Raw genomic sequence first — 23,378 nt, 5'->3', positions numbered from 1 at the left:
AGGGGAGAGGCTCCTGCAATAGACCAGGCATGCATCGAAGACGGCGTGATCAAGGCAGCGGCAGCAGTAGGGGAAGAGAAAGAAAAGACACGTGTGAGAGATTTTAAGGGGTAAAAATGAGAAGGTTTAGTCATCATTTGGACATGAGGTTAACGGAGAGGGAGAAATCCAGACTGGCTCCCAGGTTTCTGCTTAGGTAACTGGGAGAAAGGTGAAAGGGACAGGTAACAGAAGAGAGCAGAATCCGGGACAAGGCTGCGTTTAGGCACAGGATGTCCTAGGGGAACTGCCAATAGTAGTTGGGTGGGAGGTCTGGGTGGGAGATTAAGTATGGACATCAACACATGGCTGGTGGCTGAAGCCAGGGGGAAGAATGGGCGCCTGCCAGAAGTAAGACCAGGCACAGGTGGTGCACGCAGCAGGTCAGTAAGCTCCACTCCCACCCCACTGTGTCCGTGAGAACCACAGAGAAGTAGGGGAAACATTACTGATACTCAAACCCCCATCCCACAGAAAGGAATTAAGACCTGGATCCCTAGTCTTTCCTGGGGCCGGGACAGCACAGGAAGGATGCTCCCCTACAGCACACTCTTCTGAAATAACCCCATCTGGTTTCTGCCCCTTACAGCCTGAGGGACGTGTCTCAGAGCCCGTTCTCTCTTATTACAAACAGCAGGGTTCGGCTTCCCTGGTGGCGCAGTGGTTAAGAAACCACCTGCCAGTGCAGGGGACACGGGTTCGAGCCCTGGTCCAGGAAGATCCCACATGCTGCGGAGCAACTAGGCCCGTGCGCCACAACTACTGAGTCTGCGCTCTAGAGCCTGCGAGCCACAACTACTGAGCCCGTGTGCCACAACTACTGAAGCCCGCATGCCGAGAGCCTGTGCTCCGCAACGAGAAGCCACTGCAATGAGAAGCCCACGCACCGCAACAAAGAGTAGCCCCTGCTCGCTGCATCTAGAGAAAGCCCGTGCGCAGTAACGAAGACCCAACGCAGACAAAAATAAATAAATAGATTTATAAAAAAAAAAAAAAATAGCAGGGCTGTCTGCACTCTCTCCCTAGACTCCCCGGGCAGGGCGCCCCGGAACCCCAGGCTGAAAATTCCAAGGGATGGGGAAGGGTTGACAACGTCCCCCACAAAGCCCCAGCGTCTGCGGCATTCCCTCAGTTGTCTATACTCTTCCCACAGGTGCTGAGGGAAGAAGACAGTGGGAAACAACCAGCCCTGCCCCTTACTTCAGCTCAGAGGCCGAAGGGGCCCGAGACCCCAGAGCTGCCACCCGCACAGCGCCCACCGGGGATCAGCCAGGCCAGAGGCAGCTCACCGAGCTTTTTTCTGGTTGTTTTATTTGAAAACCCTAGGGTGTGTCCCCTTCCTCAGCACACCCATCCCTACCCTAACCCCAAGACGTGACGATGCCACACGCACACGAGGCTGTGAGCTGCACACGGAACGCAGGGGGTGCGCTCACGACGACATGAAAAAATATACATTATATATAATACACCCGGGGCCCCTACAAGCCAGCCACAGCCGGGTCCTGTAGGAAGGGCAGGGGCTGTAGGACCTCAGGCAAGGGGAGGAGGGAGGGGGGCCAAGAGGAGAAGCAGGGATCCCCAGAAGGAAATGGAGAGAGGTGGGCTCCTAAGAGAACAGGGGAGGCCCGGCTGGGGGTCTGGTGGGGGGCTCCGTGGACAGGAGAGTAGGCAAGGGAAGGGTACAGGGTTTCCTTCAGTCCCGCCTACAACCCATACAGCGCGTGGCCGGCGTGGGGAGAGACAGACAGGGGTGAGCGAAGGGGCCGGCTGCCAGCCAAGGTCTGCCACCCGGGGGGAGGAGGAACCCAGAGGCTCGGAGGGGGGTGGGCTGGGGGAGAGGGGGAGGGGGCGGGCTCCGGTAGGGCCACGGGGTTCTGAGATTAAAGGATGACTCTTCCAGGAGCTGCTCCCTCTGGGTCTCTCTTCTCTCAGCGTGTCCTCCTCTCTCTTCGGGGGCGTGTCTGTCTCACCAGGGCGGAATCCTCTCTCTGTCTGGGGAGGGGTGGAGGCCTTAGTAGCGGTGAGGGGGGGTCTCGATGATGCGTCTCTCGTCGCTGCTGGGCGAGTCGGCTGCCTCGGAGTCGCTGCTGTCCTCGTCCTCCTGCTGGCTGCCCGCAGCGCCCGCCATGGAGGCCTGCCGGCTCTGGTAGGACTGGGGGAGGCAGGGAGAGGGCGAGCTCAGCGGGAGTCCGCACGCTGGGAGTGCGCCCCAGCTGCGCCCCGACGCTGCCGACACCCCCTTTCCCCCACCCCGCGCACCTCCATGGGGTTCACGATAATGGTGAGAGCTGAGTCATCCCAGAAGAGGTCGGGATCCTTGGGGTCACTGGAGGCCCCCGGGGGCCCGCCGGCCCCCGAGACGCGGCGGTGCAGCGAGTGGATGCGCACGAGGCCCAGGACGACCATGAGCACCAGGAAGCCCACGCACACCACGATGATGAGGGTCGCCGCGCTCGGGACCACTGCGGGGAGAGCCAGGCGCACCTGAGCAGACTCCGCTCAGGGGCGGAGTCGGGGACCTGGGCAGAGGCAGTCCCCGAGCAGAAGGCAGGTCCATGACGGCCCAGAAGAGGGGTCTGCCCTGCAGAAGCTGGAGGAAAAGTAGAGCTCCCCCCGGGACGGGCAGAGATGGGGAGGGACAGAGAGCCTGAGGGAGGGAGATCTGCAAAGCAGGTAAGGGCAGGGGAGGAGAAGGGCTCCCAGCCCAACGCTGGCCGGAGCAGCCCTGTTCTCAGCGCACAGAGGGCAAGGCCTGGGCCCTGCCGGGTCCTCCTGCCTGTGCCTTCCCTAGGGACCACGTAGTCCAGGAAGGAGGTGCCCAGAGCCCAGCGGGGAAAGGAGAGAGGCGGCCACACAGGCTTGACCGTGCAAGAGGAGAGAATGTTCTCCTGCATCGTAAGAGGAGAAGCAAGCTGCAAGCGCGGCCTGGCACCCAAGCTGGGGACAGGTCCAGGGCACAGAGAGCAGCCCCTTCACGCACCCACCTGGACAGAGCTCACCCCTGCTCCGTGACGCCTCCCATCTCCTTGCGGGCTCGAGCCTCCTGGACACCTGGGGCCCCTGCTCCCCTCGGGGTACACCCACCTCCCCCTCGGCCCTGTCAAGCCTCTGGGCCTGCAGCCACACAGGCTCGGGGGTGTGGACTCTGAAGGGCAGTGAGACGCAGAAGGGCGCGTGGACCCTCACTCGGACCTTAGAGCTGATGGCAGCAAAGCAGACGTGCAGGCGCAGGTACGCGCCCGGGAAGAGTGTGTGGGCGCCCAGCTGGACCGGGCTCACCATGCTCCGCACCTGCACCGGGCCTCTGCCGGCCTGCACAACTGCCCACACCAGCCACCTGGAGACCTGCTCACACGGCAGCATCGAAGGGACGCGCCTGAGGGTCTCTACCAAGGCAAAGGAGAGCCACACGTGCAGTGCTACCCAGCTCCCCGCCAGCTGGGCAGACCAGGACACCCCCTGCAGGAAGGCGTAAACGCCACAGACCTGGGCCCTGAGGGCCACAGGGCCAACAGTCGTGAGCACAGCCTTGCCCACCTCCTGTACACACACACACACACGGCCCCCAGGGGCAGCTGGGCCACTGCACGGCACATGGGTGCGCACCCCTGCCTGCCGTGTAGGCACAGCAGCTTACTAACCACAGAGGCTGCATGAGGCCCACAGCCTCACGGGACCCTGGGCAGTCCCGTTACTGAGGGACTATTAATGCATGCGTCACACACACACACACACACGCACACACGCACACAAATTTACCCACAGCCTCTAAGACTCACACTTTGAAAGACAGAGCAGAGCGCAGGGAAGCACACAGCACAGGAGCTCCCCAGCCCTGTGGCACACCCATCCTCCGGCAGCACACACACGCTGCCATGCGCTCCAGAGCCAACCAGGTGTGGGCGCACCCCCTGCCTGAGCAGCCATACTAGCCTCACAGCTCCGAGGCCGCCCTGATGATGCTCTGCCAGGTCGGTCCCCAGCCTGACCTGACCCATAGCCCACCTGGGGCCAACGAGAGCTGAGTCTGCTGAGCAGGCCAGGTGGGCTCCCGGGCACCGGCTCCGGGGAGAGACAGGGCTGGCTGGATGAGAATTTCTGCACTGTCTGGGGATGGGGGAAGAGGCGGGGGAGGAAGAGTTGCCCTTTCTGCTCCTCTGTAGGCAACAGCCCCTCCCGGGTCTCCGTGTCAGTGGGCAAGCTCCGAGGGCAGTGACCTCACCAGCAGAATGCCCCTGTAGCTAAGCCCAGGCTCTAGAAGGAGTAGAAACCCCTCCTCAGGGTGGAGGCCATAGCAGGTGAACTTGCTCTAGGGGCACAGTGACGACAAGCCAAAGCTTCTGTTTTGTGCCTTAATCAAATGCATTTGTTCCTCTGAGCCCCTGGCCTGGTGAAGGAAGTGACAAGTTGACTGCCAAGAATAAGAAATGACCACAAGAAAGACAAAATGCAGACTCTCTATCTGCAGGCAGACAAGTATGGTTAATTAGTTTCTAATCAGCCAGGAGGCCAGGGAGATGGGAGGATTTTTACATTAGTTACATTACATTACATTAGACAAAAATCAAGAGTTTAGGAAGTACCATCAACCTTTCTTTCTACATTAGACCCAAGCAGTTGATTCTGGCCTTGAATGACCTCCAAGGACAATACGAAGGGGTGTTTTAGTTTTAGCCAGTGGCCCGTGTGAAACTCCTGGCTCCGTGTGATTGTGAGATAGGGTTGAAGCCCTGTCCACAGCTCCACATGGAGCCCCCTTTCTGAAGAGCCTAGAGAGAAACATCCTTCTGCTCTGGGTCCCCGGGCTTCTCCTGAAGCACTGGTTGGTCCCATCATAGGACTTTCCTAACTGCTCAGCTTTCCTTCTGCTTCAGCTACAAGGAAGCTCAGAGTCCAAATTCTGGCCATTCTAGCAACGTCGCAGCATCTCACAGCAGGTATTTTATGAACTGACTTATTCCTTGGCTTCATCGTCTTCTTTCCTCATTGTCCTTTCCTCCTCACTTCCAATTTCATTTTCTATTTGTATCCTATTGCACTGCAGGCCTTTCCGCAAAGCCTCAGATACATGTAGGTAACAAACCAGGAAACGGTTCCAAACTTGGCTGCACGTTGGAATCACCTGCGGATCTTTAAAACCCCCTGATACCTGGCTCCCGACCCCAGACCTTCTGATTGAACTGGTTTGGGTATGGCCTAGGCACCAAGCGTTTTTACTGTTCCCCAGGCGACTGTGATGTGCATCAACGTTTGGGAAGACTGGATAAATGTCTTCATTGCTCATCTTACCCTTCTCAGACAGCCTCATTCTCCCTAAACACAACTCCCCATACCACCCACCCACCCTCAGTTCTCACCCACCCTCATTCTCCCTCACTTCCATCTACCCTTCTACCCTTCAAGGTCCAAGCTCAAGGTTTGAATGCACCACCGGACCTTCCCTGGCTCACTGTCCTGGTTCACACTGATCTCTCTTTCCTCGTGCACTTAGGAGCTTCAGAGAAATGAAGCCCCTGTCTCTTTGGAGGGAATTCTATCTTTTACTCTTTTGCATGGTCAGAGTAATTTGAAATTGCAAAACCACAATCCAGTAAATCCACTCTTGGGGCTGGGAGGGAGGGGAAAGGGAGAGAACACCTTGAAGAGTCAGGAAGGGTACATAGAACAGGTTTGATGAAATGGATCTCCTGATAAGCTGAGGAGGTGTCAATCACCAAGGCCCTCAGGTGAACTATGAACCCTGTGTCCTACTCTGGCCAAAATCAGGGGAAAAGGCAAAAGCAGGCTGCCGCTCTCAGCTGGGATCTCAGAGCAAGCAGAGAAAACAAGGATGAGAGTCTTACCGAGCCCAGCAGCAATGCCAACCTGGATGCGCCTTGAGCCTAACCTGAGTGGCAGAACTCAGTATCCAACCCCGAAGAGGCTGAGTGGGATAATTCCCAAGGAAAGAACTGGAGGAAGAGCTAGAGAGTTATGGCCCCAAAAGCCTATTTAACAAAAACAGGTTTAGTTCACTCACACACCTCTAAAGATCGTGTGAAGCTTCCTAGAACCTTTGCAACTTGGTTACGCCTTATACTCCCTTCTCACACCTATATCCATCTGCTTTGCTGTAGGAATCACAGGAAGAACACTTAAAAAGGCGTCTGCAGTTGTTTTCAGAGAGAGCAAGGATGAAGGGAGCCAGTCCCAGGGAAAGGGAAACACAAGAGACAGTGCAGTGGTGGCCACTGCCCAAGGAGAGGAAAACCGACTGAATTCCGGGGATACCAGGGAGCTAGCCTCTGTCAAAGATATACTGGGAAGCCCTAAGGAGCTCCCCCAAATTAGGTGCACCTATAAAGTAACGAGACTTTTTTTTTTTAAAGCATCAAACATAAATGGATGGTATAGAGCGCAATGGTTAGAGCACGGGCTCTGGAATCCTGCTGCCTGGATTCGAATCCTGGCTCCACCATGTTTTAGCTGTGTGACCTTGGATAAGGTACTTAACCTCTCTGGGCCTCCATTTCTTTGCCTTTAGAGGGGATAATTCTAGTACTTATTCCATCTGTTGTCTGTAATGATTCACAGGGTTAATAGGTATAAAGCCCACAGGCAGGGTGCCTGGCACACCGATGTGTTCATTATTCTTCCAATTACACGGCTGATGAGCGAGTGTCCTTTCAGGGTAGGGTTCAGTGACCATGACCTTCCAAGAGAGCATTTTTGGAACTCTTTAGGGAATTGCCTTCAGAGCCTGAGATACGCCTCTTGACTTTTTTAAAAAGTGACAAATCTCTGCCCTTTGAGAGTTGGTTTTATGTTTACAAACACAGAATGCTATCCAGAGCCAACTCTGACAAAAGTGGATGCTGAAGTTGGGTAATACTGAACTGGGCCAAAAGCAAGGTGTGTACCAAGAGGAACAAAAATAAATGCATCTCATAAAATGACTTTGAAAGCAATTCTAAAAAGAGATTCCAAAAATCACTTCCAGCAACATCAGAATCATTGCAGTTTTAACAATGGGGGAGAAGACTCATTTTAGAATATTAGGTGTAAATATTAGGTTACAAAATAGTTCGATCCCAAGTTTGTTAAAAGAAAAAAAAAACAGGCACAGACAAAAGCTGGCACATAATAACACCGTATTAACAATGGTCAATTGTGGTGGAATTATGGCTGACTTTTCTTCTTTATACTTATAGTTTCTAGTTTTTCTATAATTAAGTAACTCTTAAATTGTGGATTAAAAATTGCATCGTTAGTAAACAGTCATGGCCAGGGAATGAGATTGCTTTGAGAGGCAGCGCTCCAGCTGGATGTAATACTTGGCGTGTTTGCACATTTTGTTTTAGAAACAGTCTTATGACTTTATGGATAGCACATAATTACACATGCAATAGCACCAACTTTCTCCTTGAGGATAGGAACTGTATCTATCCTATAAATTTTGTATTCTTAATTGTATTGTGGACAGTGCTAGTACACAGTAGGTGCTTAATACATACTTGGTAGCTTCACTGTTGAGGACCCCTAGGTCCAGGGCTAACTTGATATTGTTGGGAGAGGGCAGCAGGAACAACAAAGGCTAAACCCACACTGACCACGATCCCAGGCATGAGTGCCCCTGTGATGACCCAAGGCTCGGACTCTCCACTAGGCAAAGTGAATGATCTGGGGGATAAAGGGATTGGATCACAGCCGTCAACTAAGTCAAGTTCCACAGGAAACAGAATCCATGGCTCCACCCCCTTCCTCCCCCCACCCCCACCCCCACGGCCCAGTGGTGGCGGGGAGGATGCCTTGTGCCCACCCACTCCCTCCACCCACCCACCCGGCTGGACCCACGCAGTCTTACGTACTGGAGTTCCGGTGGGAGCTGGCCAGACTGTGTCCAGCCATCTCAGGCGGGGGCTGGTGACCTCGGTGCAGGAACTGCTGGGAGCTGAGCATGTGGCTGGGGTGAGTGACCCGGTTCACGCTGTGCAGGACGCTGACCTGGGGCGAGGGTGGGCTCAGTGGGCACGCTCGCTTCTCCCCGCCCCTCCTCCACCCCCCGAGGGCCCAGCTCTCCCCCACGCTGCCCCCCAGCTTCCCCTTCTTCTCCAGCCACCGCCGGGGCCAGGAGTCCCCTGGGCTGCAATTTCCATCCCCACGCACCAGCAGGTTCAGTCCACCCGACCCTGGCTCCTCGCCAACAGAGTTGGCTGTGGAAGGAAGGGGACTCTGGGTACCTCCACGACGAATTCATTGCTGGAGTAACGCCCGTTCATTTCTGAGCAGGAAAGCCGGAACTTCCTGGCATAGAGGGCAGCCCCGCGTCGCAGCCGGTAACGAGCCAGCCTCAGGATCTCTTCATACACAGTGATGCCCTCCACCCCTGGCGACCAGGAGGCAGCTCAGGGCAGGAGCCAGCCAAGAGGCCTGGAGTCTCTCTCCCAGACTCCCACCAGCTGCCACCCCTCAACAGGGGTGCGACCCGAGTTCTCAGATGGAGAGACGCTCCCCTGCATCCCCACCAGCTCCGACTGACTGGGATAGAGTAACCGAGGCTCCATTTCTGCCTCCGCCCTCCTCTGAGAGCTGGGAGGAGGGATGGAGAGAAGGAAATAGGAACACCCTGCAGGACAGAGGGAGGTGGCAGCGGGGGGAAACGGAGAAGTTCTCGGTGAGGCTCTGGAAGGGAACGGAAACAGGAAGGGACTGACCGCCTCATCGTCTACTCTCCCTGATGGAGGGTCCTTCAGAGAGGAGGAGGCTTCCCTGGGAAGCTACCAAAAAGTCATTACCACCAGACATTAAGAGATGAGCACTTGACTTAAAGCTATGCTGTGTCCATGAGATTAGTGAGACGCAAGACAGAGAAAAGGGCGAGTACCAAATGGCTAGAGGATTAGAAAGCTACTCAGAGGACTTCCCTGGTGGCACAGTAGTTAAGAATCTGCCTCCCAATGCAGGGGACACGCTTCGATCCCTGGTCCAGGAAGATCCCACATGCCGCAGAGCAACTAAGCCCGTGCGCCACAACTACTGAGCCTGCGCTCTAGAGCCCGCGAGCCACAGCTACTGAGCCCACGAGCCACAGCTACCAAAGCCCGCGTGCCTACAGCCCGTGCTCTAGAACCTGTGCTCCACAACAAGAGAAGCCACCGCAGTGAGAAGCCGGCACACCGCAACGAAGAGTAGCCCCGGCTCGCCACAACTAGAGAAAGCCCGCGCGCAGCAACAATGAAGACCCAACACAGCCAAAATAAATAAATAACTTTAAAAAAAAGAAAGCTACTCAGAGACTGAGCCAAAGAAGAGTGGAGACCAAAGCGGAGGTGAGCTGGGCTGGAGAGAAGCTGGGCAAGAACCATCAGAGCCTAAACCCCAGCCACCACCTCTAGGGACAGTCTGGAAGCCAGAGGGCATTCCAGGCAGGGAAGGTGCAAGGGGGCACTTGGCCACATCCCTGAGCCTGGAAGGAGGACCCTCTGAGTTTCCCAGAGACTTGACCACGGGGAGGGGCGCACCCAAGGAAAGAGGACAGGTTCTCGGGCCCCACTGACCGGCAATGGTGAGGTAGGCAGACGTGTTGGTGAGCTCCAAGCCTCGCTGCTGCAAGGACGCCACGTCCAAGAGCAGGCTTTCCCGCTCGGGGTCCAGGTCATCCCCCACCAGAGAAATCTCACAGCCATCCAGGTTGTGCACGATCTCATCCGACATGCGTGTGTCTGTCACTGGACGGGAGGCAGTCAGGAGCTGGGTCAGAGCTGAAGGGCCCACCTCGTGGCCACGCTTCCTCCCCTTCCGGGGTCATCCCCTGAGAGCTACCAGCATCACTGTCAACAACGTCACTACCCATCAACCTTCTGACACCCGGGGGTCTCCCACTGGCTCTCGTTCCTGACAGGGGTTCTAGAAACGTGAATGAGGGGTGAGGTCGCTCTCATGGCCAGCCCCAGATCTTTTCCTTCACTCTGGTTCCAGACACGGACCCCTTCTCTGGACACTATCACTCCTTGAGGTCAGCCTCACCTGTGCCCTGCCAACTCTCATCCTTTTTGGCCTCCACCTGGTGAGAAATGGAGCAAGTGATTTGAAGATCAGGGAACAAAGGGACCCCTTCGGGTCCCTCGAAGTCCACAGCTGGGAGGGCAAAATGAGCAGTGCCACTCAGCAGGATCTGAGGGGCATCAGGCTGGAGCACCACCACGTAGCCCTCCACGTCGGGGATGGAGACACAGGATTCTTCACTGAAGCACCTATATGAGAAGAGGGAGAGAGGCAGCCTGTGACCCCATCACCCCCTCCCTTATAATCTACATTCTGACCACCACTCTGGGCCTCCACCTCCACAGAGAGCACCCCGTGTCAGGGAGGGAAAGGGAAAGAAAGGGGGATAGTGTCTCTGCACGACCATCACCCCCATAGCAAAGCTGGAGGGGGAGATACCCTTTCCAGGGAGGATAACACTGCAGGGAAGGGCCAGCGGCAGAAGGTTAGGCAACCCTGACCTTTGGGGATGATGACATCACCAACGCCCCACCCCAAGACCATGGAACATCTATCAAACAGTATTTTACAAACTGAACTTACAGAAATATATATACATACATAGTTCTTCACCCAAGATGTTAAAAAAAAAAAAGTGTGTTCAGTACACTATCCGGTAGATACGTGTCAAAAAATATTCAACAGGGCTTCCCTGGTGGCGCAGTGGTTGAGAGACCACCTGCCGATGCAGGGGACACAGGTTCGTGCCCCGGTCCGGGAAGATCCCACATGCCGCGGAGTGGCTGGGCCCATGAGCCATGGCCGCTGGGCCTGTGCGTCCAGAGCCTGTGCTCCGCAACGGGAGAGGCCACAACAGTGAGAGGCCCGCGTACCGGAAAAAAAAAAAAAAAAAAGTATTCAACAGGGCTTCCCTGGTGGCGCAGTGGTTGAGAGTCCACCTGCCGATGCAGGGGACATGGGTTCGTGCCCCGGTCTGGGAAGATCCCACGTGCCGTGGAGTGGCTGGGCCCGTGAGCCATGGCCGCTGGGCCTGTGCGTCCGGAGCCTGTGCTCCACAACGGGAAAGGCCACAACAGTGAGAGGCCCGTGTACCGAAAAAAAAAAAAAAAGAAAAAATATTCAACAACAAAAGTGGGGTGGGGGTGGGGAGCATATCAAAGGATGCCCTCAAAACTATAATTCAAAAAGATTCATACATCCCTATGCTCATAGCAGCATTATTCACAATAGCCAAGACATGGAAGCAACCTAACTCTCCATTGACAGATGAATGGATAAAGAAGATGTGGTACATATAAACAATGGAATATTACTCAGCCATCAAAAAGAACAAAATAATGCCATTTGCAGCAACATGGATGCAACTAGAGATTATCCTACTAAGTGAAATAAGTCAGAAAGAGAAAGACAAATATCATATGATATCACTTATATGTGAAATCTAAAATATGACACGAACCTATCTATGAAACAGAAACAGAATCACGGACATAGAGCACAGACTGGTGGTCCCCAAGGGGGAGGGGGTTGGGAGAGGGATGGAGTGGGAGGCTGGGGTGAGCAGATGTAAGCTTTTATACATAGAATGGATAAACAACAAGGTCCTACTGTATAGTACAGGGAACTATATTCAACGTCCTATGATAAATCATAATGGAAAAGAATATTAAAAAAGAACATATATATATGTATAACTGAATCATGCTGTACAGCAGAAATTACAACAACACTGTAAACCAACTATACGTGAATTAAAAAAAAAAAAAAAAAGGATGTCCTCCTGCTTGGAGTGTCTTCAATTCATCCCCTCCAGTATCAGAGAAACACATTTCAGTAGGTGAGCTAATCTGACCATCTTGGACCTGCATCTACCATCCCATGAAGCCTCACTGATCCTGGTGCCAGACAAACCCTCCCTAGAGGACTGAGCCAGCTCAAACCAACAATAGCACAGCAGCTCGGGGAACACGCTCCCAGGATTGCCTCCAGCCAGTCAATAATTCTCAGAGTGCTTGCTGCTTTGTGAAGCACTTTGTCCACATTCTTTCATTTAACCTTCTTTGGCTGCTGTTGCAATAGGGATAAGAAACCAAAGCTCTCGGGTCAAGCATCTTGGCCACATAAGAAATATGTGTCCCGGGCCAGGCTTGAAACCATTCTTCTCATTCCAAGTCCATGACTCTTCCACTAAACCACAGCCACCATGTGGGTTTGCATTAGTCCAATTTATTTGTAAACAAGTGCCCCCTTGGAAGTCCCTGGTGGTCCAGTGGTTAGGACGTGGCGCTTTCACTGCCCTGGACCCAGGTTCAATCCCTGGTCAAGGAACTAAGATCCTGCAAGGTGCACGGCACAGCCAAAAAAAAAGGAGGTGCCCCTTGAACAAGCAGTCTTCACAGGGGAGGTGGTAATTCCAGAGCAGGGCCTATGATGCATACACCTGGGCTAACAGAAATGATTTTGTTGAGAGGACTATCACACGTATTACCGAGCAGGCCCAGCTTGACTACTGTAGCCAGAGGGAGAAGGTGTAACCTCAGCGGATACCATGAACGCAGAGCCCTTGAAGGTACCAAACCCACAGTTTGCTGAGCTCCTGTGCCATAAAGAGCAGGGCCTGAGACAGTCTGCACAGTCGTCCAGCGAGACCCGGATCAAAGCCTCTTGGAAAACAACCCCAGCTAACTCTGGAAACACAGACACCAACAGACACTCCCACTGTGATGGGTGATCCAAAGGGGACCCAAAAGGTACTAGGGGGCTGGTCCAGACCCAAAGGACACTAATGAACTGGTCAAGAGATTAGAAATGGCACGCAAACCTTAAAACAAGAGCCAACATGGTCACCATCACATGAATGGAACAAACACAAACCCACGAGAGTTCAGAGTGGGAGAGGTTGTTTCTGGCTAGGATGGGAGTGGGGCGCTTGACAAGGGAGGGTAGGAATAATCAAGAGAAGTAGCAAGTGAGCTAGCCTTTGGAGGAGGGCAGAAAGTTGACCCTAGAGTGGAGGGTGAGGAATACACGAAGGGGGGTAGAGGAACGTGAGGCAGGAAACGCTGGGCCAGACGGTCACGGGCTTTGAGCGCAAGTTTTGTGCAGTGGGCAGGAGGGAACCGTGGATGTCTTCTTCAGCAGGGAAGTGTGAGGATGGACATTCTGATTCCAGATCACTAACCTAGCCTCTGGGTAGAAACTGAACTGAAGTTAGAATACTAGACATCGTCCACTAGTTAGGAGGCTAGAGCAATAGGCCAGATGAGAGGTAATGAGTGCTGCTGGAGATGGGAAAAGAGGAGACGGATGCCAGACATGGGCACAGAGCGGGATCTAGGTGACCTGGTAACCGATGGGGTGTGGAGGATACAGACGGAGGAATCAAAGGCGATTCAGAAGCTGCAAGCCGGGGTAACTGCGAGGACAGAGACCCCATTACAGAAGCAGAGAATTCAGGGGGAGGGGCTAGTTCAGGCATCGAAGTTCATTATTAAGCTTTAGCTCGTTTATCTGAGGTGCTGGCAGAGCTTCTAGAGGGAGGTTACAACAAGCAGGAAGAAATTCAAGAGTTAGGGAAAGAGAACAAAGCTAGAGAAAAAGGTGTGGTAGCCAGATGAGCTTCCCAAGAATCCAAAAGGTTAAAAAAAAAAAAAAAAAAAAAAAAAAACTTAGGGGAAACCTGCATTGACTGAATGGCTGCATAAATCTGGCTTTAAATGGACAGAGAGAGGTCCAAGCACTGAACACTGGAAGCTAGGGAAGCCACATGGACCAGGGCAAGGATATGCATCACTGGAAGGAAGGTGCCGCTGGGTATCTGTCTCTCCCTGTTTCTCACACACACACACACACACACACACACCTCTATATTTTCTCCTTCAACCTCAAGGAAGTGTTAGGGCAGCACTAACACATGGTAGCCCTAAAGTGGAGAAATGAGACTTCTCTCCTTCTTAACCTCATAAAGGAAAAAGGCCCCTTCCCTCGACTGAAGGACCAACGTCAGGTTCCCAGTCCTTGGATAAGCCTCTTCCCTGGGCAGGAAAGAGGTTGGAGGAATTCAGATAAGCCAGTCAACAAAGAGGGTGTCAACTCCCCCCTTGTGGGGTTGCCCCATGCAGAGCTCCACCCTAACCAAGAAGACAGAGCTCTCCCTCTGACGTGGCTCCTGAGCCTACGAAGGGAATGAGGCCATTCCTTGGTCCCTGAGGGATGAAGCCCTTCATATCTTCGTAGCTGGGTGAGAGCCCTCTAACAGCTAGAGTTCTGACTAGAACACGGTGGGGCGCATCCTCAGCGCAGATCTGCACCCACGTGACCTCATCTGCCGTGGCCTTCAGCTCCCCACCAGGACCACACCATGGACCAGCAGCCCAGTTCCCCAAAGCCCTGCCCCTGCCTTCCAAAGCTCTGGGAGGCCTGACAATCAGGCCCAGTCACTGTCCAGGGCTCAGAGCCCTCGCCTCTCCAAACCCACCCATGCCAGGACAGGGACAAGTCAGAGATGTTTCTCTTCAGACAGCTTTTGGAGAGACTGAGGCCGAGCAGGGGAGAAGGGAACACAGGAATCCTGACCCTTACAGTATGTCATCCACCACTGGATGGCAGTAGCTCCTAAAAACTGCCCCATAAACATAATACGGGGTGAAAATGCCTTTGTATAATAATAGCCAGTGTTGACAGAACAGGCACTTTGCTGGGCATTGGATCTGGATTCTATCATTTACCCTCACAACATTTCCATGAGTTAGATTCTATTGTTATCCCTGCTCTAGGGCATTTTCTCACTGCTAAGAAGCTAGTAAGGGGTTTCCCTGGTGGCGGAGTGGTTAAGAATCCGCCTGCCAATGCCCGGGACACGTGTTCGAGCCCTGGTCTGGGAAGATCCCACAAGCCGCAGAACAACTAAGCCCGTGTACCCCAACTACTGAGCCTGTGCTCTAGAGCCCACGAGCTACAGCTACTGAGCCCGCGTGCCACAACTACTGAAGCCCGCGCACCACAACTACTGAAGCCTGCGTGCCTAGAGCCCGTGCTCCACAACAAGAGAAGCCACTGCAATGAGAAGCCCGCGCACCGCAATAAAGAGTAGCCCCCACTCGCCACAACTAGAGAAAACCCGCGCACAGCAACGAAGACCCAATGCGGCCAAAAATAAATAAATAAATTTATTTTAAAGACTCTGTGTCCATAACTGTTATGCTTTCATGACCTCTCAATCTGTATTTTTAAATACCTAATATACTTAAACCTTGAAGTAATGCACAATTTTTCATTTAAAGAATTCAGAATCCTTCACTTAGAACTCAAAAGTCAGCAAACTTTTTCTATGAAGGGCCAGACAGTAAATATTTTCGACCTTTTGTACCAGTCTCTGTCCCAGCTACTCAGCCCTGCCATCATAGGGTGAAAGCAGCTCATTTCCATAAATAATATGCAAATGAGCAGCAGGCCAGATTTGATCCTGGGGCCATAGGCTGTCAATCCCCAGACTTAGATCATCCTGTTTGATCTTGCAAGAGCTTGATGAATCAAGCAACTAGAGGTCTTTGCCCAAGGTCATCCAGAGAATTAGTACTGAGTCAGAATGTGTCAGGTCTCCTGGCTCCCAATCCAGTACCCTCTTCCGTCCCACTTTACATATCAGCACAGAGACACAGAGATTAAAACCCCCCAAATCCTGGAGGTGTGCTTCAGTGGGAAGAGTCATGACTCTTTATTGGAAAATCTGAGTCTGGTCCAGACTCTTCTCCCAGCATTGCTGTGTCAATTGGGAAGGTCAGTTTTTCATCCCTAAAACGAGGGAGGTGTGCCTAGCCGTCGGTGGTGCCTAAGGCCAAGGAGTCCTGACACTGTCTGGCTCTGTCCCGTGACTTGCCCGCCCACCCAACACTCACCTGACGGCAGTGGTGAGGCGCAGGGGTCTGACGCCGGGCGTGGCAAAGCGCAGAGTGTTCATGTAAGCCACATGCTGCAGGGCATGGTTGAAGGTCTCCACATCATCCCCCTCCAGGGTGAGCAGGGACTGCGAGGGGTTCACGTGGACCTGGGCCCCAGACACAGACAGGGCTGAGAGCAGGACCAGAGGCGGGAGAGGAAGGGAGCAGAGGTGGGGGTGGGGAAGGGCGGGGTCAGGGGGCATGCCTGGAGGGAGGGGGCTAGAGGAAGGGGCGATACCTTCATGCCTTTGCCCAGGCTCTCGAAATCCCTATAGTCCAGCCCCTCCCGACATGCATAGAGGCACTCGATGACCTCACGGCTCTCCAGGCGACCTGAGCGCACGCTGAAACCAGCCAGGTAGCCGTGGAAGTAGTGGTGGATCGGCAAGGGGTCTCCTAGGGCAGGAACACAGGGGCGGACCAGGGGTGAGACGAGACACAAGGAGAGGGGGCTGAGAGAAAGAGCAGCAGGCTGGAGAAGGAAGACGGGAAGGAGCCAGGTGGAAGCCAAAAGAAGAAAAGATGGATGAGCGGCAAGGGAGGCGAAGGGAAGATGGGACAAGGCAGAGCGAGAAGACAGGATAAAACCGGGGGGGGGGTGCGGAGGGCGAAAAATAGAAGCCACAGAAAGGAGAAAAGCTTCCGGCAGAGGCAAAAGGAGAAGGAAAGCAGGACCAAAGGGAGGAAACAGGAGACTCAAGGCAGAAAACGAGGAGGGTGCGCGAGGAGGTCTTCACGGTGCATGCGGGGAGCACCGGGAAGGATGCGCGTGAGCTTCAGGGATGCCCAGCTCTCCCGGCCGCGTGGCTGCCTCCTGCCCTCTGCGCTCTGCCACGCGGAAAGCCAGCACGAGAACCCTCGACTTCACTCCGTGGGCAGCAAAGGACCCTGGCGCCCAGCCCGGCTCCATCTGGCCGCCCTCCCGGGCGAGCCCGCCTGGCTGCGGTGCTCGGAGGCTCTGCCCCCTGGTGGTGGGCGAGGCGGTGAACGGTGAGGCCGGGTAGGACCCTGCGGACGCGGGAGCCGGAGCCCTAAGCTGAGATGCTAGGTCTCCGGCCTCCAGGTCTCACACGCAAGTACCTGCTGTGGCGTCCGTACTGTTGTTGCCTCCCTTTTCCTTCTCTTTGTTCTTCTCCTCTGGGGGAGAAAAAATGCCAGTGAGCTCAGGGATGTGTGGCCAGATTGACAGAGAGGACAGGGAGGTCTTCCAGGCGTTGCCCCTGCCCGTGTAGGACTTGAACCTCTCTGCTGAATCCCAACCCTTCTTTTGTCATGTCTGAGATGATCTCAGGCCTCTGTTATAGACAAACTCCAAATATGCTGCTGAGGAAACACAAGGGCTCTGGTACAACGCACACACACACACACGCATAGATACACTGTACACACAAACCAGATACATCACATACATACACCCACCACATATGCAAATACACCACCCACCACACACACACAAACACTCCACATACACACCACACACACACACACACACACCCTCCCAGAAGGAAAAAATGAAAGAAACAGCTTAAGAGTTAGAAGGTTGCTGACCCTCTGCAGGGTTACTGTCCTCCAGCAGGGGAATGGGCTGTGGAATCATCATCACTGGGATGTTACAAAGTGGGAAGTGACGGAAGTTACAGAAAGAAAGATGCTGGTGATGCCTGAGCAGGAAATTCCTCCAAGTCAGACGTGATGACCAGTCTAACAGGAAGGAGACCTGAGGGGCTGTGGTCTCCTCCCCAAGAGATCTCTCCCAGCCTCCCTGCCCAACTTCAGGGCGATGAGCGCATGAGGTCATGAGCTCCTCCATCAGCCACTGGAGGCCCCAACCATGAGCACCTCCATGGAGAAGCTCAGCAGGACTTACCGGTCCAGCAGGCCCCAATCATGAGCGCAGGCTCCCTTCGGGGCGGGTGGATGAGACCATTGTCGTGGATGAGGGCAGGGTCGAAAGAGATGCCATCGGCATAGAGCGTGACCGTGGGGAACTCGAGGTTCAAGGCATAGTGGTGCCACTCGTCATCGCAGACCTGGGGGGCGGGGAAGGGCAGGAACCTGTCACATCATCCCCAGGGAACGAACACAAGCCTGGGAGGCAGGGGACAGTCCCTCAAAGTCCCTGTCCTATCAACAGGTCCTACTAGTGAATTGCTGCCCACCCAGCTAAAGGAATAATATCCTTGCCCAGAATCTATCAGGCTCCAACCTCGTACCTAAAATTCCACTCTGCAGGTAAACCTTTAAAAGCATCAATATCCCTGGGCTTCCCTGGTGGCGCAGTGTTTGATAGTCCGCCTGCCGATGCAGGGGACACGGGTTCGCGCCCCAGTCCGGGAAGATCCCACATGCTGCGGAGCGGCTGGGCCCTTGAGCCATGGCCGCTGAGCCTGCGGGTCTGGAGCCTGTGCTCCTCAACGGGAGAGGCCACAACGGTGAGAGGCCCGCGTACCGCAAAAAAAAAAAAAAAAAAAAAAAAAGCATCAACATTCCTAAGAGGAGTACGACACTGTCCATCAGCAGGTGCTGTCCATCCCGAGTCCAAACAGAACTAAAAGCTGTGGGTTTCTGTGCCGTTTCTCCATCTCCATTGCCACCCAATCATTCAAGTCCTCAGTCTCTCTCTGGTGCAACAGTCTCATCTGAGCACTTACACGCTTAGGTGTCTCCGATACCTTCCTCCCATAGTTGCCAAAGGGATCTTCTTTTTTTTTTTAATCTTTAAATCACTACTGAATTTAATGTTGTCAAACTTAGTATTCATTAACAGCTCATTACATTTGAAAAGACTGGATTCTCCTCACTTCACAAATGTTCCCAAATATAAATGACAATTGTTGAAAAATATAGCTAATTGCAAATTAAATGAATTACTTGTAACCAAATCTTTTCTGAAGCAAAATTAGAAAAATCCTTCCTATTTTTGCAACAAAAAAAAAATTTTTTTTTTTTGGCTGAGTTGGGTCTTTGTTGCTGCGTGCGGGCTTTCTCTAGTTGCGGCGAGCGGGGGCTACTCTTCGTTGCAGTGCGTGGGCTTATTGCGGTGGCTTCTCTTCTTGAGGAGCACCGGCTCTAGGCGCGTGGGCTTCACTAGTTGCAGCTCTCGGACTCAGTAGGTGTGGCTCACAGGCTCTAGAGCACAGGCTCGGTAGTTGTGGCACACGGGCTTAATTGCTCGGCAGCATGTGGGATCTTCCCGGACCAGGGATCGAACCCATGTCCCCTGCATTGGCAGGCAGATTCTTAACCACCACGCCACCAGGGAAGTCCCAAAAATTTATAGTTAATTTGAGAAATACATCCCAAATTTGGTGGAGCAGCACCTTCAAAATTTAAGATTTTTTTTTAATTGGACTGTAGTTGATCTACAATGTTGTGTTAGTTTCAGGTGTACAGCAAAGTGAATCAGTTATACATATACATATACAAAGGGATCTTCTTACAATGTAAATCTGATCAGGTCATGTCCCTGCTGTAAACCCTTCAAACGATTTCTCATAGGACAAAATCCAAATGACCCCAACTAACAAAGTCCACCATACACCTGATCGCTGTCCAGCTCTCCAACCTCAAATCCAGTCTCTGCCCTTGTTCACTGTGCTCTCACTCCCTGGTCCTCTTTCCATGCTTGCAACAGGTTGATCCCTTTGCTGCCTCAGGGCCTTTGCATCTGCTTTTCCCTCTGCCTGGAACTCTCTCTCACAGCTCTGTCTCATCCTTCAGGATGAACTGACATTTCACTTCTATCAGACCTTCCCTGAATTCCAATCTAAAGTGAGTTCCCTTCTCCTTGCCTCCTATTCTCTGCCTCAGTCCCTTGTTTCTTCTTTCACAGCATTTATCACAACTCATCGTGTTTATATGTCTGCTTACCTTTTAAAAATCTATCTCCTCAACTAAAATGTAAGCTCCATGAAGGCAGAGGTTTTGTTCCGCCTTAGACCCCATTGTATCCCCAGAATCTAACAGAATGGCAGGGAATTGGTATTTACTAGATCTTTGTTGAATAAATAAGGGTAAATAAAAGAAAAATAGAAAGAGGAATGTTACCAGTATTAGCAACGTGGGAGAAAGATCCAGAAGAAGCAAATGTCAGAATATCTCTTTAAAAGAGTGCCACAACAGGACAGGAATAAAGATGCAGCCATAGAGAAGAGACTTGAGGACACAAGGAGGGGGAAGGGTAAGCTGGGACAAAGCGAGAGAGTGGCATGGACATATATACACTACCAAATGTAAAATAGGTAGCTAGTGGGAAGCAGTCACATAGCACAGGGAGATCAGGTCGGTGGTTTGTGACCACCTAGGGGGGTGAGATAGGGAGGGTGGGATGGAGACGCAGGAGGGAGGAGATATGGGGATATATGTATATGTATAGCTGATTCACTTTGTTATGAAGCAGAAACTAACACACCATTGTAAAGCAATTATACTCCAATAAAGATGTTAAAAAAGATAAAAAATAAATTAAAAAATAAAAAAAGAGTGCCACAAAAAGCAGAAGCTTTTGGAGACAGCCCTCAATTATCCAGTTTGTGGGTTTTCGTTCCCCTTTCTCTCTCTTCCACTTCCTGCCTTTTTTCAGCCATTTCCTTACTCAGCCACTCCACCGGGGCTCACAAGAAAAACAGGAGGAGATGGAAACACAGTTCATCCCCACGGTCCTTGTGGTCAGCTTGGAGAATGAACAAAGAAGAGGCTGCAACTGTTGGCTCAAGAGATTTTTCTTTTCTTTTTTTTTGGCCCATTTAAATTTATTCCTCATAACCATGAAAATAGTGAGAATTTATATACATATATGTGTATATATATATATATATGTGCATGGATATATAAATATACAAACACACACACACATATATATATACTGCTTTTTGGTCTATAAAGGTCTATTACATCATTTAATCCTACAACAACCCTGGGATACAGAATTCTTATTATCCTCACCTCATAGGTAAAAAAAAACTGAGTTGTAAACATATTAACCAAGATTTCATGGCTTGGAAGTTCCCCTAGCGGGACTCAAACCTAATCTATGTTCCTCAGATTACTTATTTCCTCAATTACAACATGCTAACTGCTTGAGAGTCAGGGATCTGCACTGGTAAGGTTCTAGATATGAAACAGATGAAAGAAAACAAGAGGGGAAAGATGGTTGGTCAGGTGTGGTGTTCGTAGTCATTTGTTCCCTACTTCCTTTTAATCCAGGAGTGCTTTCTGCAAGAGACAAGCCTTGGAAAAAGAGAACAAGACAACGGAGCCAGGGCGAGGGGGGCGGGGCGCGCAGGGAGGTGTAAACATAGTCAGGAACTGAAAGTGGAGATTGAAAGAAGGGACACAGAGCAACCCAGAAAATGCCCACCCCTGCCCTAGGACCTCCTCCCCTGAAAGCAAGTTACATGCACCCAGCTTTCCCAGCAGCCTGGCTCCAGCCTCACCTGCTCCAGCTTCCAGAGGAACTTGACTGGCCGGGCACTCTCCAGCAGAGGCCAGTAGAGGAAGGCAATTCTGCAGCCATGGACGGTCAGCGAGTAGTGAGAGAAGCCGTCCTCTGAGGGCAGAGGATGGGGACAGAGGTCAAACACAAAGCGTGGGCAAGAACAGCTTCAAAGCACCAGGAGGGAGGGTATGCCGGATCCTCTTCATCCCTTCAGGTTCTCTCTCTCTCTCTCTCTCTCTCACACACACACACACACACACACACACACACACACACACACACAGAGTCCAGTGTAGGGCTTCTCTTGGGCACTGTGACTGGCTGAGGGGGGACACTGACCAGCCTGCCTCCACCCAGATCTTTACTGGTCCTTTGCTTAATACAAACTTCACGGGCAACACTCTTTTCAGTTCAAGAGAGATGAGCTCCGAGAACAGGCAGAAATGAAAGAGCAGGTCAAGGCTCAGCCCCTCAAGAGGGCTGTGCTACTGACATAGAGGGAAGAGGGGTCCTGGGAGCTGGAGCCCACTAGCCCTTAAAGAAGGAGGATGGGGTGGTGGAAGAGGAAGAATGGGGCACAGCATTACTCAGGCTCTTCCACTGCGACAGGAGGCTTTAAGGGGAGCAGGCCTGGGGGGGCAGTCTACTACACGGTGGATGCAGGGTGATCAGGCAGCTGCAAATGGGAAGGGCGGTGAGCAGTTCCATCACTCGGAGAGCGGTAGGATCTCAGCTTGTCATGTTGGGAGTAAATCACAGCAATACGAAACCTAGCACTGCTATCTTACAGATGAAGACAGAGGAGTGACCCGTCCACAGTCACAGACTGGACAGTGACAGAGGCAGGACAAGAAGCCAGTCTCTCCACACTCAGACGGGTGCCCTAAGGAAGGCTCACCATTTGGGACAGTGTTACACACGATGGTTTCCTCTTCCTTCTTGCCCTTGTTGGGAGTTACACCGTGCTTCATCCAGAAGGACAGGGTGAAATGGTCACTGAGGCTGTCCTGGGGCCCGGAGCCCAGCCCAGCAGTGCCACCCAGTGGCACCTGCACAGCTTGGGTGCCGTTGAACCAGTAGATAAGGCTGCTGTCCTGGCTGTAGTGCACCGAGAGGCCCGCCGTCCAGTTGGCATTGGGGCCGGGCATGGGCAGCAGATCCACCTCCCCAGGGGCCGCGCCTGCCGGAGCCCCAGAAGGCACAGGTGTCAGAGCGGAGAGGCAGCAGATGGGGAACAGGATGCAGGCAGGGAGAGAGGGACAAGAAAAGATTTCCTACAGCTACTTTCACCGCCTCTTCTGGCCTTTCAGAGATGAGAACAGAATGGCTAGGAATAGCTCTACAGTGACCTCAACTCCAACTCTTCATCTCTCCCTGCCATTGTCCCATAATGTATCTGGTGCCTTTCTTGGGCCACAATTATGCATCTTTGCCAACCACATATTTATGTGCTCTTTGGACCACAAGAGATAACCACATGCCGGCAGATATATACATCTATGGACGGGCAAAGGGAGATGTAAGACAGATTCATTATTTCTGTTTCTGTTTTTGGCCATAACGCACGGCTTACAGGATCTTAGTTCCCGGATCAGGGATTGAACCTGCTCCCTCTGCAATGCGAGCGCAGAGTCCTATCCACTGGACCGCCAGGGAATTCCCAAGACAGATTATTAAGAAAGAGGCAGGGGAGTTTCAGGCAGAGGCTGGGGGTAGGGGGCACAGGGGACAGGCCCGGGGAGCCAAGGGGGACACACCCACCACAGAGTTTCCGCAGTGCCCTCTCTGAGTAGTTGTCACGGTCACAGCCCTTGGCCACATGGTTGGTCTGCAGCTCTATGGTGGCCTGAATGTTCCAGAGAGGTTCATCACAGGTCTCCAGGCGGATACCAGGGAACAAAGCCAAGCTCCCAGCGCCTGGTGCATATTCAATCCTTTTGTTCCAGCCTGCAGGGGTGAGAGGGAGCTGGCAGTGG

General features: G+C 52.8%; 1 protein-coding gene across 14 annotated transcripts in view; it reads right to left on the bottom strand.

Moving 5' to 3' along the window:
* Positions 1 to 702: 702 nt before the first annotated feature.
* Positions 703 to 23,378, bottom strand: part of CLSTN3 (calsyntenin 3) — a 48,759-nt gene continuing 26,083 nt past the window's right edge. For all 14 annotated transcript variants that reach the window (XM_081248416.1, XM_081248425.1, XM_081248422.1 and 11 more), the window contains 13 exons: positions 23,164 to 23,349; positions 22,301 to 22,582; positions 21,401 to 21,513; positions 17,833 to 17,995; positions 17,046 to 17,102; positions 16,204 to 16,361; positions 15,924 to 16,072; positions 10,048 to 10,274; positions 9,579 to 9,749; positions 8,262 to 8,407; positions 7,890 to 8,025; positions 2,302 to 2,504; positions 703 to 2,194 (listed from right to left, as the gene is read on the bottom strand). In XM_081248416.1, coding sequence (XP_081104542.1) covers positions 2,054 to 2,194; positions 2,302 to 2,504; positions 7,890 to 8,025; positions 8,262 to 8,407; positions 9,579 to 9,749; positions 10,048 to 10,274; positions 15,924 to 16,072; positions 16,204 to 16,361; positions 17,046 to 17,102; positions 17,833 to 17,995; positions 21,401 to 21,513; positions 22,301 to 22,582; positions 23,164 to 23,349 — 2,132 coding nt within the window. In that variant the 3' untranslated portion in view covers positions 703 to 2,053. The remainder of the gene's footprint in view (positions 2,195 to 2,301; positions 2,505 to 7,889; positions 8,026 to 8,261; positions 8,408 to 9,578; positions 9,750 to 10,047; positions 10,275 to 15,923; positions 16,073 to 16,203; positions 16,362 to 17,045; positions 17,103 to 17,832; positions 17,996 to 21,400; positions 21,514 to 22,300; positions 22,583 to 23,163; positions 23,350 to 23,378) is intronic.

Source organism: Mesoplodon bidens (assembly GCF_964165515.1).
Source record: "Mesoplodon bidens genome assembly, chromosome: 11".
Classification (NCBI taxonomy): domain Eukaryota; kingdom Metazoa; phylum Chordata; class Mammalia; order Artiodactyla; family Ziphiidae; genus Mesoplodon; species Mesoplodon bidens.
The sequence above is the reverse complement of the archived record's forward strand: the minus strand, read 5'-3'. Positions and strand labels throughout refer to the sequence as shown.